Source organism: Larus michahellis, chromosome 6 (genome assembly GCF_964199755.1).
Source record: "Larus michahellis chromosome 6, bLarMic1.1, whole genome shotgun sequence".
NCBI lineage: Eukaryota > Metazoa > Chordata > Aves > Charadriiformes > Laridae > Larus > Larus michahellis.
Window position 1 is genome coordinate 66,742,200 of NC_133901.1, and position 18,023 is coordinate 66,760,222.

Consider the following 18,023-nt stretch of genomic DNA (forward strand, 5'->3'; position numbering starts at 1 on the left):
CAACATTTTTCTGTTAATGGGCACCATGGGATTAAAAAATATCTTGTTGGACCAGTATTACACCAATTTACAGTATAAAAAGTAATGTCCTCTGGGACAAAATAACTTCCTCCGTCCTGTAACGACACCTGCCAAAGGTAGCCTATCCCTGGTTCAGACCTTCCGTGATTACCACTACCTGAAGTTCGTAAGCCTACCAAAAAGATCATTATTTACCCTAGATTAAATCCAGAATCGACGTTGCCTGGGAGACCAGCAGGCAAAAACCAGAGACAGATGACCCATAGTCCTCCTCCTTGGAGGAAACATCCCTCTCCTGTACCAGCCAGAGTACATTTCCCCAGAAGGAAAGATCAGACTCCGCTTGCAAATTCTCTTCTATCTTACCTAGAAAAAAACCCAAAAACTGAACGGGACTGAAATGTCCGTTTGCTTTCACAGCAGTTGTAATAGTTACTAGTAGTTATGGACTGAGGTCAGGCTCTGTGCTGAGAATATGCAGGATGGGACAGGAGTAGCTGCTACAGTACGTGACTTGCACGCATCAGCCTAGCGCAGCATCCGCCCTGCAGGGCTCCCCCCTCCCCGCTTACGCTCGGCCAAAGGCGCCGCACAGAGAGGGCGAGCGAGGGACGGGTATCTGCTACCGCAGAGCCCCAGCTCAGAGAAAGGGGGACACACAAAACCTGACCATCGATGTTTTTCCTGCCCGGTGACAATGCTGGGAGGACAGTTTGCAGCCGAGTATTACACCACGCAAACACCTCCACAAAGATGCCGTGATCTTTCATGTGCGTTTAAAGTCTTCTACTGGAGGTGCTCTAAGGGCAATGAACATTAACAGACTTTACAGTTTCCAGCTGTGAAAAGGTCAACACAAGATATGCCTCAAAAAAAGAATCTTTAACCAGAGTGGCATTAGCACAGTGACGATCCCCATGTTATCACACGGTCCCAGCAGCGCAGAAAGGGAAGCAGACTAACCCAAGCAGTGACCATTCCTCCCTAGCAGGACCTTTCCATTGCGGTCAAGAACTATATTGATCCTAAAGGTACCATAACTTGCCCATTATGAGCTGAACTAAGTGCCCTCTGGGTATCTGGTGCTCGTCAGGTCATCAAAACATCTTTGTTTTCTCTCAGCTGGAGCTGGGTTGAAGACAGGAGTCAAATTCAAGCAGTTGGTTTTTTTATTCCGCAGTTCTACAGAATAGTCCTTTCACCGGGGTTGTCACAGCATACATGGAAAACATTTTTCAGTCACTCAGAACATGGCCTTTGTGGTTGGTTTCTATGTTTGTTTTGTTGTTTTGTTTTTTTAAACCTGTAAACAATCATATTAGGGAAAAATTAAAAGGGGTGAATCTGGCTGATCATATTTCTACCTAATGACAGGAGTAAACAACTTCTGCTTCAAAGTATTCATCCACGAACACTTCCTCAACTGCACAAAGGCATCAAGGAGATGCAACTGTAGAGGAGTTGAGCATTTACCTAGTTAGACACCACCCCACCCCCCCCCCCCGTCAGCATTTGTATTAAAGACCTTTTTGACCATATATTGACAATTACCTGCTATTACAGTAGTCAGCAGGACGAATTTAAATATTTCAACTTCCTAAATCAAGAAATTAAATTCATCTAAAAATATTTTAATGTAGCAAGTTTGGCTATAGAACCAGTGCAACATAAAGAGGACACCCATCGTATAACCAACTTTACCGCTTAATCTTAACAGAGTAAGCTACAGCTGCAACGGATTTACCACAAGTTATTTGGTTAAATTAAATACTGCAGTTAGGATCATGCTATAGGTAGTTGTGGCTTTACAGTACCAACGCTCAAGTTGGCTGGGTTAGTTTTACTGTAAGTAAAATGCAAGTTTACAGAGAAACAAAATAATTTAGTATAGTACGCTGTATTCCGTTTCATGCTCAGTCACAATGATAACGTCTTCGACAGATAAACAATATTTCAGCATTATGTTAATAATGCCAAAACATACAGGAATTTTAATGCCAAGTTTACAACATAATACAGTGCTAAACAAACAGATTTCTCAGGTACGGTGGCCAACTGAGAACGCTACACAGGACTGAGAAGCATCTGAGCACTACACCCAGTGCGCACGAAGTGAACCACGCGGTTGGGAACGTTCTACCTTTTGATGGAATTATTGTTCTAGAAGTTTGTGTCCCAAACATAGTGCAACGTAAAATGAACGTTGAACCCTCGCCTCAAACACGAAGCAAAAGGGCTACGTGTTATTTACAAACTTGAACAAGTAAAACCACTTTAACAGAAAAACACCGTGATCACTTGACAAAGACGACAGAGCTTGATTACTGTATTCTGTGAATTAGAATGGTAACGAAGTTGTAAACAAATTTTAACCAAATTAGGTTAATCCATCTATTCTTAACTCAAGAATATTATCATTTCAGCAAACAGCGATTTTTAAAGCTAAGGACACTATCAGAGGTTTTATTTTTGTTTAAAGCCAAAACTGATAAAGACCTGGAGGCTGGCAAATCATTTTTGTTCCCTATCAGCCTTCATTAAGTTCTCCATTGCATACTTCAGCAAAATCTTCAAAATTCCTGATTTTGTTTAATTCTGCTTCAACTGAAAATTGAAGCAAACACTACCAACACTTGAAAACCCCTCCTCAGAGCGGTTTGGTTTTCCACTCTTGGGGATGATATTAGACCGCTGGCATTGCTCTACACAGAAAACAAAACACCAAAGCGTTCATTTTTAATTTAAAAGAAAAACTTCCTTGAAATTAAACAGGCTTTGCAAATATGTAAAGAAATATATAGGTAAATGAGATTTGAATCAGTCAATCACAGCAGTGTCCTCCGCATTCTTCCTCCCCCCCCTCCCCGCTTCCAAATCAACAGCATTGCTCAAGTGGCTGATGTGAAACAGAACTAAATCCATTTACATGAAGGCTGGCTACAAAACAAAAAGAAAAAGAAACTTTGTCCCTGACGCATCTACATTTTTATCTTTTTCCTGCATTTTGTAACGAACTCATGCAAGCATAAAGGGGGCTGTGTTGGGGTTTTTCTGTGGGTTTTTTTTTTAAACAGGCATAAGAGTTTTGCAAGCCAAAGCTGAACAAGCTTTTGTTTCAGAAAGATTTTATACTACCAACTCATTTATCTTCAAAACTAAAGGTGACAAAAAATAAATCCATAGTAATAAAAAAAAAAAAACAAAACACAAACACAACCCTGTAGTCAAACTGCTTTTTCAAGTATGTTTCTCCCCTCATGAAAGAATTGCATTAGCCACGCTACTGATGAAAACCCATGTCACAATCATTAGGATTCAGACCAGAGGTCCAGATCTGCTGGACCTGGGCTCAGCTGTATCTCCAGCTGAGTTTACGCAAGACTGGAAACAGGAAGCCGATGGGTACACATGCGCGTATTAACGCCACTCCTCGACACCCTGATCCTGACAACATCCACTACCACACCCCCATCACGTCCCCGAAGCAGGAGAAATGGCACAGGAGCCACAAAGTGATCTTGGACAGGTACCATCATTCGCTGATCAATCAGGTGCAAGTCTGGTTTGTGCTGCCGGAGATGCCCTCTGCAGACCGACTAGCTGGAGAATTTTGCCCACGATGTTTCTACATAGCACAGCGTAAACCACGTCTTAGTTATTTCATTCAGTCTGGAATTCACACCTCAATCTATTGCAATTATGGAAGCCAAGGAAAAGTCAATGAGAGAGGTTCTACAAGAGCTGGTCCCAGCATTAAACGCTAATACATATGAAAAATAAAAGGGGACAAACTTCCAAGTCACTATTAGCGATGGTGATAGGTTCAACTTTTCTTCTTTCTTAAATACACCTCCCATCAATGCAAGAGAAAAGTGCAACTTTGCAGCATGTTTGTTCACATCAAGTTTTTCCTCAAGAACACATTTTGCAGTAACAAAATATGGTCTATAAAGTTGCAAAGTGCACGAGCTGAAGGCACAGAGTACAAACACATAGGAAAACACATTTCAAAACAAAAAAACTAACAAAAAAAAGCAATAAAAGAAAAATCTGGAATTTAAGACTCCCTGACAGAAGATACATTTATATGGGACCAACTCTTAAAAGGTGACAATTTTTAAACTAATGAACAAATACTGCAAAATAATGAAACTTTATTCTTATTATTTAAGTAAAAGCTCCAGAAAATACCTTGTTTAAAAACTAATACACTGACGTGTTAACTAGTTTTAAGAATGTCCTTAATATTAAGAAAAGAGTGCAAAAAAGATTCTTCCATTCTAATGCTCTTGGAAGCTGCTGATTTCGGCTGCCCATTTCCACTTTGAAAGGATTGTTTTTCAAGGTGCATTCCTCACAAAAATCGCAGAACATGAACTTGTTGAGAGGCCAGACCAAGGAATCGCATCTTTCAAAGTCATCCCAATTGTAGCAGCAACGGACATTTTATTATATAAAGAAGAAAGTCCAAAACTCTTCTTTGAGGCATAGTTCGTGTCAGAGCTTGAGTATCAGCAGTTGCCAAAGGAGGCCCCGGATACCACCTGCTCCTCCAGTGTCTGTTCTGGCTAGGAAGAGAAGCTGATCCAGTATATTCACTATCTGTACCCCCTGGAGCTTGCACAAGCTGATGAGCCATCTGAAATTACACAAAAAGTTCAAGAAATTCTCTCATATTAAACGTCCACCTTATGTCCTTTGCTCCCCTTCCCCCAACCACCCGAAAAACAGCATTGCCTGCAAAACACAAACAGCGTGAACTGAAGCAGGTATACCAAGTAAACAGCTATTCACTCCTTTCAGGTTGCAATAAGAGTTCAGCATAAAACTGCGTGACATTTTACGATAGGAAATAAAGCAAACATACTCTGCTGAAAGCATAGGAAGAAGGACAGCAGAAAGAATGCGATAAAATGAACTGAAGTTAACAGCAGCACCAGAACAGATGCTATTTCCCAATCCCCAAGGCTATTTAATGACCAGCAATCAGAACATTGTATTTAAATCCTAACCTAGAATTTATGTGACTAGATTCTCCCCTGGCCGAATCTTTAGTCAGCACAGAAGAGGGAACCTTTGACTGTCTGCACCCAAATTAGGGATGTCTTGGAATAAAGCAACCAAAGGAAATAACATTCCTCCCTGTGCTTCTTTCCCCCCACTCCCTAACCCTTAACGGGGGAAATTAAGGGAGTTACAAAGTGAAGAACCTCGTAGTTAAACATGCAGCAAGAGACTTCATCTACAAATGGAAGAGAACTTCCCAGATACTGCCTTTAGTATCTCAATGCAGGTGGATCCCGTGTTGTATTAGACACGTAATTGAAGCTTCGAAGTTGCAAAGCACAACCTTTCCATACCCTCTGTTCTGTCAACAGACAGAAACACGCATCACCAGCGGGTGATTTATATCAGAGGTGGACCGTCTCAGCATTTCTTTGCTGTTATGTATATCCTGACCAGGCAGAGACTCAGGACAGCTATGTTCTTTTTCCTTAAGACCTCATCCGTGTACTTAAATGAAGTGGAAGTATCTTGATCTGGGTAGCTAGGTTATCTTACTACTTTATAGGTGGCTGTGGGACTCTAGCACAGTTAGCCAGGCTCTAGACTCAAGAATCATAGAACCATTTAGGTTGGAAGACCCTTGGGATCATCGAGTCCAACCATCAACTCCACTCTACAAAGTTCTCCCTTACACCATATCCCTTAACACTACATCTAAACGAGTCTTAAACACATTCAGGGATGGCGACTCCACCACCTCCCTGGGCAGCCTATTCCAGTGTCTAACCACTCTTTCTGTGAAGAATTTTTTCCTAATGTCCAGCCTAAACCTACCCTGCTGCAGCTTGAACCCATTCCCTCTTGTTCTATGGCTAATTACCTGTGAGAAGAGACCAGCACCAACCTCTCTACAATGTCCTTTCAAGTAGTTGTAGAGAGTGATGAGGTCTCCCCTCAGCCTCCTCTTCCTCAGACTAAACAGTCCCAGAAGTTTGTATCATTCATAGAATCATAGAATGTCTTGGGTTGGAAGGGACCTTTAAAGGTCACTGAGACCAACCCCCCCGCAGTAAGCAGGGACACCTTTAACTAGATTAGATTGCTCACAGCCTCATCAAGCCATCACGAATGGTAAAAGTCACACGGGCAGACAGCCAGCTACAACGTGGAGTTGCAGCCTCTGATACCTCGCCATCCCCCCGAGAACCCAGAAGCCCACTGCTACCTGTATCCCAACCCGTCAGGCTTAGATGCACACTTACTGTAAGTTAACTCTTCTCCAGCTCTCTTGCGTGACTGGTCACCTCTAGGAAAGAAGGGGAAGACAGGTATTTTCATTTTAAGAACAGGAAAACAATAGTGAAGTTATCTCAGCACAACCATCAACTTCCACCAACTTTAGAAACAAAAAGCAAACATAGTAGCAATAACACATAACACACCTGCAGGATTCTCAATTAACTCTAACAGAAGTGTAAGCTATAGTTTATAGATTTAATTAGCCCATCCTTTTCTTGAAGATAGTAGGTTCAATTTTATAAGAAGATGGGGAAAAATTGCTCCTATGCAGTGTGGTCTTAAGTCATGCATAACATTGGTTTCCTTAATTCAAACTTATTAACCAAACTTTACAGAACTTCATGAAAAACTCCACATCTATCAGTCTAAAAAGGTAAGATGCTCCTGAAAACCCAACAATCAGACTCTAAGCAAGTCTGCGCTGACAGCATTCCCTCTTGTCCTGGTTTGAGGTAAAACAGAAGCAATTTTCTGATTTGTAATTTTACTTTTTAGCTGGGCCTCTTCTAACTGACTAAACTCTGAAATTAACAGCACATTGTTCAGAAACTGTTCACTCTCAGAGTGATAAGACCTGATTATACCAAGGAATGGTATGCCCAGAGGCTCTTGCTTAGACTTATTGCTGTAACAACCAAGGTCAGCTAACTTCGCTGCTTGCCCCGTTAGAGGGTCGGAAGCGGAGAAGCGTAGAGGGGTCCCACCTGCAGGGAGGAGCAGACGGGACAGGTGACCCAACACTGACCAACAGGGTATCCCATCCCATCTGCATCACGCTCAGTATAAAAGCTGAGGGGGCAAAGGGGCAAAGGGGGCTCTGGCTCGCTTTTTCTTCAATGGCTGACGTCTGAGGAAGACCCTGTCTGTTCATCTGCCTTTGATCCCGATCCGAGCATTCCTGACTCTAGTTCTGGAATTCAGTTCCTGTCCATCGCTGACTCCAGTCTGGGACTTTCCCTGTGTCTGCTGGTGACGCAATCGTCATCCTGGGAGCAGAATCCAGTTTTGTACATATTGTATGCTTTTTTCCTTTAATTTTTATTATTCTATTATTATTTATTATTTTCTTATTTATCATTATTTTCATTAAAGTAGTTTAGTTCTTTTTCTAAACTAGTAAATCTCCTTATCTCTTCCTCTCCTCTCTGGGGGGGTGGCGGGGGAGGGGGAGAGGGCCATCTGTCATTCTGATTGGCCAATCCAGCCAAAACCACGACACCTCTTCAAGCAGATTTAAATAACTAACTAAAGTTCTATAAACACTGGTTTCATCACTCCCGAAAACCCAAAAGTTAAATTCCCATCTATTTGGAAAACAGTTTTTCTTTTTATTCTTGTGCACACAAAACCATAAAGCCAGAAAAATCCTCCTGCTTCACAAGTTTCTTGTGATGATAGATCTGCTGTTGAAAAAGTTGTATAAGGGAGAGAGAGAATCCAATACATTTTTGTCACAATGATTATAATTTCACATTTATCTGCTGTAAGTTGGTGGAAACTGGGGGTTTTTCTAATAATACGAGGTGTTCTTCCCTGAAACCACTCTTGAGGTGATGGACCTGCTGTGTATGCCTTGATTAAGGTCTTTCATAAGAGAAATGCTGACAAGCAAATGGTTTGTGTTCCCACTTTCTGCAGCAACAGTATTTGCTAGCGCTGATAAGCTATTTCAACTAGAACCTGACATGCCATTAATGCTGATGAAGATACCTCACTGTGCTGTGTTCTTTATGGTAATTGTTGCAGGAAGTGCAGCAGCAAAGACATCACCATTTTTTGGCGCAATTATAGGAGAAGAGATGACATTTCATGCTAATCCAGAAGAGAGCAGACTTAGCACACTCCTTGGTAAAAGAGAACACCTACCCTTTTATACACGTAAATATATACATTTGTATATGTAGGAATGTAACCTCAAAGCAATTTTGAAAGGTTATAAGTAAATACAACTTACATTCCTGAACACAGGAAGAAGCATATTACATTTTGAAATCCCTTTCAAGGCGAAATACATTTCAAATACTACTGCAAAATGCCATGTAGCAAATTGCATTACCTGTACTTCAGTTTTCTTTTACCTGTGTCCTTTTAACGATGACAGACTCGACTCTTAACACTTTATATAACCTTCATGTTTACCAGACTGCACTGACTCCCTGGCATATAAAAATATAAAGCATATAAAAATATATTGTGCAAAACACATTCATCAGAGACTAAATGCCATCAATCAGCTACTCCACTGCAAGGTTTCATTTTGCTTTTTTATGTAATAAATTGAAAGCAAGCTACATAGAAACAGCAGTTGCACCAAAGCGTGGGCTCGGGTGGGCCAATTTTCTAAACCTACAAGACATACCAAAACTCTTCACGTGTCCAATACCCAGAAGATCACACGCTGCAGACAAAAGGAAGAGGAACTCCTAGAAATGAGACTCTGCAAACAGTGTGCCACAGAAACCTCTACTCAGTTCTTTCCTCTACAACTGTCCTCAAGCGCTAATCTCTTTTTGTCCTCACCTATCACACAGGACAGAAACAGTTTCCTATGGATTTGCATTAGTTGCAGTGCTAGAGACGTGGTTTTCTGCATAAACGAGGATTTGTTAAAATGTCTTCTGAGGATCCCACCAAGGGAGCACCAGAGAGGCATCTAGCCTTTGCAATGGCCAGTACCCTTCCTACTACCCTTCCTATCCTCTAGGATACAGATTCCTCCTCAGAGTACCAGCCAAAGAACTTCACAGCCAAGCTGACACACCCATCTTATTTTCAGGTACCTAGGGAAAAATGTTTTTGAAACCCGTATGTTTTTGTGGATATGGAGTTACTACTTGAAACTTCATTTTTAGTTCTCTATGAAGTGTGAAACCGGTGAAACGCAGTTGCAGAACTACTATAAGCCACCTACAGAATTAGTAAGATTGAAAATTAGACAAAACTAAAATGTTCCTTTTTGTGTTTTGTTCTGTGCATTACATTCCTTTGTCAGCATTATACGCCTACTCAGTTTCAGTCTTGAACGTCTATTTCTTGGGCCAAAGGCACTGCTCTTCTCAGCCCAAACTCTTATGGCTTTGTTTTTAGTGTCTTCACTCATGCTCATCTATCAAAAAATATTTTCCCTCAACAGAAAGCCTTACAAGGAGTGAGTCTACAATACCATTTGCATTTGGGTCAGTAGTAGAGTTCTGACACTCAATAGCTTTGAATACAGAGATTACCTTCCAGGAGAACTACTCGAGAGTGTGAAATCCAGGAGTACATCTAACACTAAAGGGTGTTTAAACTACAGCACCAGATTTTCAGTGCTGCTGTTGCACAGGTAACAGCAAGGATGAAGACACACTCTCTTCACACAGAAATGAACCTCTTGGAAACAGAGCACGATAGCTTCCCCAGCCTGGCCTTGGTTTGTCAGCCTACTGCAAAAGCGCTGTGCTTCCACCTAGGCGCTTAAATAGAGGAGCAGAGAGCAACAGGCACAGCCCAGAGTGAACAACATAGGTTATGAGAATTTTTCACTGCCTCTTTTACTGTTTGCTCTTCCCCCCCGCCCCAATTCATTACTCAGAAGAGAAATGTGTATTTAAAATAAACACCTTGACCGTATCAATAACTCTGAAAGTGGAATAAGGACAAGTCATCAACTGACATTTTCAGAAGCATCATGAAAAAAAAAAGACAGCTCATAGAAAAAAAAAATGGCCAAAGTAAATAAAGGCTGAATGAGAGCATGATTGTGCATCAGAAGCGCAATCAAAACGCAGGGTGCCATGAACTGTAAAGCAATCTGTTTCATGAAAATATTTCAAGACTTCCAAATCATCTGTTTTTTCGTATCGTCTGCAGGGTTGGCAATGCTCAAAACACATGGAAAATGAGGCCATTTTGAAGGTTCTTTTTTAACTGAAGGTTCTTTATTAACTCTTAAATTATTTCTTCAATATTTTAGGTGTATCCCTTTTTAAGGGGATATGGAATGGAATGTCCAATGAATGCTGGACATTCAGCACCGTCCAGCACAATTACTACTGGTGACTAATAATTATTACCTATCAAATCCATTCTGCATAAGCTCTCTTTGAAGTTTCTGGTCTTGAGCAGCATATTCCTGAAGCTCAGATTCCACAGCAGGGGGCAGAATATTTGGGATGAATTTCGAAAATAAAGCTGGTGCCATCTGTACCCATTCTGTAAGAAGAGAGGAAGCAACAACAAAACACGTGGAAAAGATCTTCTGTGAAAATTTTACTCTTTGACAAATGTAATTTTGATCTATTTTAAATACATTTTAGGTTCTTGAATTTAAAAAAGAAAACAGAACCAAAAAAACCCAAGCCATCACCCAAAACCCACAGAAACCAAGCCTTAAAGCAGAACAAATAATCAGACTGTTAAAATCAGATGTTTACATGAAGATAAAGGAATTACTATTTTTTTGGGTCATCAACTTCATCATCAAATTGAAATTCAGCTTTTGCTGCATCTCACAGGGCCTGCTGAGTCTCTGGACAGGCTCAAGGACAGGCACTGATGATCAGCAAATTCACCTTGATAATCAGATAATTTGTGACACTTTACTCCAGCAAACGTATTCACAAAATTTACACCTCTCTTCGCCGAGCCTTACTTCTAGAAAACACAGTAATATCACCATACAACGCTGCTTCTCCATCCCCCGTTTCTAATGAATTAATGCAATTCTCTCACTGATCTTCCAGAGCTGAGATGAACACTTTTTAATGATCATTATATAATTTTAACCTGTATTAGTTCACCTTCAGGATAGAAATGTGATTTAATTTCACTACACTGAACATTGCCTTACAGAAGCAAGATAATTTACCTTACAGCTGCTTCAAGGCTGATGGTAAGAAAAACAGAAGACTGCGCAAAGGATGAAAATCGGGTTTATAGAAACCGTATGAGAAGTTCTAAGAAAAATAAATACTTGGCAAGTATTTCTGAAGCCAGACTTTCCAGAGATTGTAATGGTTACCTTAAATTTCATCTTTACTTGGAAAAAAGGGATGCTTTTAAATATATTCACTAAGGCACATCACGCATTTTTATCGAATTCCCACATAGGGTTACTTGGTCCATGACAAGCTTCAACAGTCTCTAATTAGCAAACTCACTAAATAACCATTACTAGCATACAGGTGATTTAAACAGAACACAATGCACTAACCTCTCTCATCGCAGAATGATTTAGGTTGGAAAAGATCTTTAAGTTCATTGATTCCAACCATTAACCTAGCATTGGCAAGTCCACCATTAAACGACATCCCTCAGCACCACATCTACACGTCTTTTAAATACCTCCAGGGATGGTGACTCCACCACATCCCTGGGCAGCCTGTTCCAGTTCTTGATAACCCTTTGGGTGAAGTAGTTTTTCTTAATATCTAACTTAAACTTCCCCTGGCGGGCTTGAGGACATTTCCTCCTGTCCTTATCACTTGTGAAGAGACCAGCTCCCCCCTGGCTACACCCTCCTTTCAAGGAGTTGTAGAGAGCGGTAAGGTCTCCCCTCAGCCTCCTTTTCTCCAGGCTGAACAACCCCAGCTCCCTCAGCTGCTTCTCATAAGCCTTGTGCTCCAGACCCCTCACCAGCTTCATTGCCCTTCTCTGGACCCGTTCCAGCACTTTAATGTCTTTCTTGTAGTGAGGGGCCCAAAACTGAACGCAGTATTTGACGTGGGGCCTCACCAGTGCCAAGTACAGGGGGATGATCACTTCCCACTTCAATAGTCCTGCTAGGGACTATTCCTGATACAGGCCAGGATGCTGTTGGCCACCTTGGCCCCCTGGGCACACTGCTGGCTCATATTCAGCTGACCGTCAACCAACGCCCCCAGGTCCTTTTCCACCAGGCAGCTTTCCAAACACTCTTCCCCAAGCCTGTAGCACTGTGTGGGGTTGTTGTGACCCAAGAGCAGGACCTGGCACTTGGCCTTGTTGAATTTCATACCACTGGCCTGGGCCCATTGATCCAGCCTCTCCAGATCCCTCTGTAGAGCCTTCCTGCCATCGAGCAGATCAACACTTCCATCCAACTTGGTGTCGTCTGCAAACTGGGGGTGCACTCAATTTCCTCATCTAGATCATTGATAAAGATATTAAACAAAACTGGCCTCAATACTGAGCCCTGGGGAACACCAGTTGTGACCAGCCACCAACCAGATTTAATTCCATTCACCACAACTCTTTGGGCCTGGACATCCAGCCAGTTTTTTTACCCAGTGAAGAGTACATCCATCCAAGCCATGAGCAGCCAGTTTCTCTAGGAGAATGCTGTGGGAAACAGTGTCAAAGGCTTTACTGAAGTCTAGGCAGACAACATCCACCACCTTTCCCTCATCTACTGCCCTTCCCTCATCCACCAAGTGGGTCACTTTGTCATAGAAGGAGATCAGGTTAGTCAAGCAGGACCTGCCTTTCATAAACCCATGTTGACTGGGCCTGATCACTTGACTGTCCTGTACATGCCATGTGATGGCAATCAAGATGGTCTGCTCCATAACCTTCCCCAGCACCAAGATCAGACTGACAGGCCTGTAGTTCCCCAGTTCCCTCAGACCATAGCAGCATTCAATTAATAAAAAAAGAAACAAACCCAAAACTTTACAGAGATGAAATGGCACTTTTCATGTTATGAAACACAGTAAAAAGCTAGCACGTAGAACATGTTACCTACTAAAAACCTACTGCTACTGAATACTTTAGCCAAGCTAATAAACTGACTTGGAATGACAACATGAAATGCTGTGGTAGCTTATTTCATGCCACTGACAGATCATTATAGGTGAGGTGACAACAGTGTTTCAGATTAAATCCAAGTGGACCAACTACTAGCCTGAGCACCTGCCCAGACTTCAGCATTTTCTATCGTGGCCACCATGTACTGGAGCTAGAATTAGAAGACAGTCTTTTCTGGCAACATTTGAAGTCTAACAGCTGTCAAGTACTTTCAACTTGAAGAGAAAGTAAAAGAAGAGAAGAGAAAGCTCGTGGCCACCAGCCACATCAGCACCGCTTCTCCTTTTGCTGTCTGCGCTGCCTAGACAGATGCTTCCCAGTGCTGCTCTAATACCCCAGCACCTCCCACTGGCCACATTTTCTGCTACTTCCCCAATTATCTGCTCCTCAGTCCCCATGATATATCCAATGGAGCATGCCCCAAGAACAAATGAGCAGCACTACCTCAGAGGAACTCTTGCCATGATTGTTTCAGAATTCATCCTCAAGAAACAGCACCACCACCACCACCAGAACAGCCTTTTACATCAAGAAGTTTATCCTGTCCTCTTCTGGTTGGAATGACATTAAGTTCCTCATTTTCTCACAGGCTGAGAAGTTTGAGGACCAAGTCATGAGAGCAAACGTGTATCTGTTTAAGCAATAGCTTAAAGTCAGTCACCTAGCTCTTCCTACCCAGCTGTGGAAAGCAGATACTACAAATTGCAGGATCAATTTTTATACTTAAATATCTTACAGACATACAACAACTATTCAAAACCTAAGACCCATGATACCAACCCAAACCAGTATCTGTTGTGTTCAGAAGTAGACAGCAAGACAGGGATCATCTGAAATGGACAACTGGGAAATCACAAGTCCATCACGTACAATATTAAGTGTGGTACAACAAAGCCATACTGAGCTGCTTTCAAAAGAATTATACTTTTATACTTACATATATAACCTTCCTTTCTTAGGTACTAAACAGTTTATAGACATTAAATTAGTATTGCCTTAAAAGTGATGGTAAAATATTAATTTTGCTGTTGCAGAAATAATCCTTGTTTACTGGAAGTGCTTTATCCATGCCTTTTGTAAATGCAGGATCCTCCACATTCCTGGCTTGTATAAATACGAAACATTGCACTAAAGCTTTTTTGTAAAGCTTTCGTATTCGCATTTCTATTTCTCTAAATGGGAGTTGCAAAGCAAAAACAGACTGAAGTTCAGACACAATCCTTCTCTCAGTCACACCAAGGTAAGGAGAAAGTATCAGCATTATAAAAGGAAGGGAAGTAAGTACCACTTATTTATGGATATTTTTAACATTTCCTGTTTCTAAAATCTTTTCAGACACAGGCGAGAGCTCCACTCAGTTCTCCAAAACTTACAGAACCGAAGATTTTGGTACAAAAATGATTAAAATCTGCAACACCATTTTCCTTTCAATATAATCGTTGTCACACAAGACATCATGATTAATTTAACTCGCGAGTTAAATTAAGCTCTTCCATGAAATAATACCAACCAATTAACGGGTTCAGAGAAGAAATAGTCATTCATCTCATGTCAAAGATCTGGTCATTTGAAGGACGACTCATAATATAACTGTCACCATTTCAATACTTGTAAACTCCTGCCATGACTGACTCATTAAACAGCCTTCTTTCTTCATTTCTACAGAGCAGAAAAAATAGGTCTTCCCTTTGTCTCCAGAGTAGAGGGTTGGGTGATTTTTTTTAAATTAATTTGGTTTTGGTATGGTACCTTGTGCAGGTCACTGAGATGGACAACAAGAAGCACCAGGGTGTTCACATAGTAGAACTCAGAATGATGATGGACAGAACACAGCGCATATTTGTTTGTTAAATGTGCATTAGGTTAAGAATGCAACCGCCTACGTATTTAGTAAAACATATCACAACCACTGTAAGAGACATTCCTAGAAACATTTTTCTTTTTTACCTGGTCGTAGTGTATACAGGCCTTTCACAATATTTGCCATGGTTGAAGGAGTTATTTGAAACGGTGTTGACTGAGCTTCCAAAAGTAAAGCTGAAACAAAAATTATGAGAATTAACAACTTTTCTAATCAAGCAATACAGGTTCTTACACACACATTTTTGTATCAAAGAAACACAGCAGTTGTGCTTCTTTTGTTATCTGATGTCCTCGACAAAGGAAACAGCCAGGTATCTGATTGACAACTTAATACTCAAGCGTGGTAAAACATCACCTTTAAATAGAAGTATTCTGTTCAAATTATGTATGATGAAAACGTGAAATAACTTATTTTTCATCTGTTTTCAGACAGGTAGCAGGAGTTGTGAGGAAAACCCAAGCAAGCGATGGCTCTAAGTATTCAGATGCAGAACTGAAGTAAACAATTTATTTTTAGAAGCACTCTCATACTGAGTGTGCTAAACAACTGGAGATCTATAAATCATCGCTTTACATACAGTATTTAGCATCTTGTCCATAAAACTAAGGCTGGATTGAAGGTCTAGGAATGAAGTACACGTACTATAAAAAAAAAAGTAAAAATCAAATAAGAAAGGTTGTTCTTTTAAACCCAAGTGAACATTTCTGTTTCATTTTTGGTATCTTCTGTAGTAAACATTGCAATAATTGCATCTTCCTCTTGATGAAAAGTCTGCCAACAGCGGATTTACTGTTTATATTACAATATCCAGGCCTTCAGCCTTGTATTTTTTTTGTTGTTTGTATATCCATCTGAATTACAGGAAACAAAATTAATAAGGTTTTTCAGTTTTTCTACCTCTACAAAGGAGTTGAGCAGTATGTACCTTTCTGTACCCGCTATGCAGAGGAGAAATGACCCTTACGATTCTACCTTGTGCTTACACTGTAGAGACTCTGGTTTTTAAACTTCAAAGCTTCCCCAGTTCTGTCTTCATTATCTGCCGCTAGAGTACTTAGCATAAAAAGAAAAATCTTTGGTAGCATGTTCTTCTCTTTGTGAAACTCTAAGCGGCTCACGTAATAGTAAGATTAAAAAGAAAGTGTTTTTTTCTAATCTCCAAGTAATCAAGGTGGTTATATTTAACTGTTATAGCTGAATTTGTTTTACAAAGAACCATGTTAAAAGTGCTTTCTCCTTTCAGCTGAAGCCTTGAGTGGGTAAGAGTCTGTGATTTGTTTTGTAATGACATATTTACAGCCTCTTTCCTAAAGATTTTTTGAACAGCCTCTTGGCAGCCAGGAAAGGTACAAAGCATAAAATTAGAAAGGGGATAACGCTTTATAAGGAAGATATGCGGACAGTAATGCACAATTCATACAGTGCATGTGTATTTACATATATATATTTAATTAGACTGTAGCTACTCCAGCATAAGCTTCAACAATAGATTTGTAGTGTCAAGAGAATTCTAGATTTGCTCTTCATATATGGACACCAAATTATGTTCCAAAGCTACGTATTACGAACTATTTAAAATGGAATAAGCCTAAAAAATTAATACTGACTTGAAGACCACAAGTCCAGAGTTAAAACTCGCTTGAGCATTTTAATAGCTATTAAGCAGTAATTCAATTAACAGAGCTTCTTGATTTTATTCCTGATAAACTGAAAACTGTGCTCTCCAGTAGTATCCAAGTTGTAACTAGCAAGAGCAATTTAAAAATATTTCAGAAGCTACTTTACAGAGTTGCGTGTGTAGAAGGCATACTGTGGAAGAGAAAGAAGCTATTGAGAGTTGCTTTGGGGACAAACCCAAGCATTAGCAGCAGCTGCCCACAACTACATAACTAATTAGAGGGCATCTGATCACTTGAATATCTCCAAGTAAATGGAAAATTGCAGGTCACATTTATTCCATCTATGGATGAAATCTGAAAAATGGTGCCCATACCCTGAACACACAGTCATGCGTACTGTCATCTTTCAATTTATTTATTTTTTTTAAACAACATAGAACAAGTAGATGGCAGAGACAAATAAAAATTTTACTTTATGATATGTATGGATCAAAGACAAGAGGTGATGAGCACAGCAGGCCAGTGGCCCACCTCACTCCTCTCAGCCTGCGGTGCTGGAGACGCGCTGGGGATGCAAGATTTCCTCCCACCTTTCTCCTTCCCCTTCAGGTAATGAAACCGCTACAGCACTCCCACAAGTCATCCCCTAACATGTTCAAGGTGATGACCAACAGAATTATTTGTAAAATCAAAAACCAGTTTAAGAGGATAGTCCACGTAGTTCACTGTTATAAACATGCAATATTATTTGTCACTTTTTTAAAGTAATATTGTCCCATGAAACTCATTTCAATTGTGATCCTTTGAGGTAATGTGAATGGATATATTTGCAATATAAAGCAAGTAAAATGAGCAGCCACCTGTTTCTGTTCTAGATCACTGACCACATCACCTGGCATTAGAAAGGGATTTCATGAATAAACCAGTGGAATAATTCACCTGGAGATTAATTCTACAGAAATATCTTCTTCATCACTTTATTGCAGCTTCAGAAATTAGCATTTCTTATCTTTGTTTCTGCAACTGCTTACACCACATGCTACAATGAGAGCTTCAATCACTCCTGCTTTACAGTCAGTAAATACAAACACGATGGTATTATATTCAACAGCAACGTAACAAAGTAATGGCATGTATTTCCTGTTTCTCCACAAAGGAAACTGAAAGAATATACTATTCATGAAACCATACAGTATAAACTCATCCAGCCTACACCTTTTCCAAAAGCTAGGTATCAATACCTGAAGGATGAATAGCACTGCTGTAGGAAATGTATTTTCAGAATGATTTCCTTAAGGATGAACAAGGCTGGATAGATCCAAAAAATCTCAATGGAGGTTTACAGACAAAGATGTAAGTGTATAAGAGATATGAAACTCCTTCACACGCAAATTCATCTTCAGTTTTGCAATGAAACCTACTCAGCCTTTCAATCCTGTATTACTTCT

At 40.4% G+C, this 18,023-nt stretch overlaps 1 protein-coding gene across 3 annotated transcripts in view; it reads right to left on the minus strand.

The window, feature by feature from the left end:
• Positions 1-1,172: 1,172 nt before the first annotated feature.
• Positions 1,173-18,023, minus strand: part of CACUL1 (CDK2 associated cullin domain 1) — a 54,955-nt gene continuing 38,104 nt past the window's right edge. For 2 of the 3 annotated variants that reach the window (XM_074592318.1, XM_074592317.1), the window contains 4 exons: positions 15,040-15,129; positions 10,383-10,521; positions 6,291-6,334; positions 1,173-4,660 (listed from right to left, as the gene is read on the minus strand). In XM_074592318.1, coding sequence (XP_074448419.1) covers positions 4,620-4,660; positions 6,291-6,334; positions 10,383-10,521; positions 15,040-15,129 — 314 coding nt within the window. In that variant the 3' untranslated portion in view covers positions 1,173-4,619. The remainder of the gene's footprint in view (positions 4,661-6,290; positions 6,335-10,382; positions 10,522-15,039; positions 15,130-18,023) is intronic. The other variant, XM_074592319.1, reaches the window with a different exon arrangement.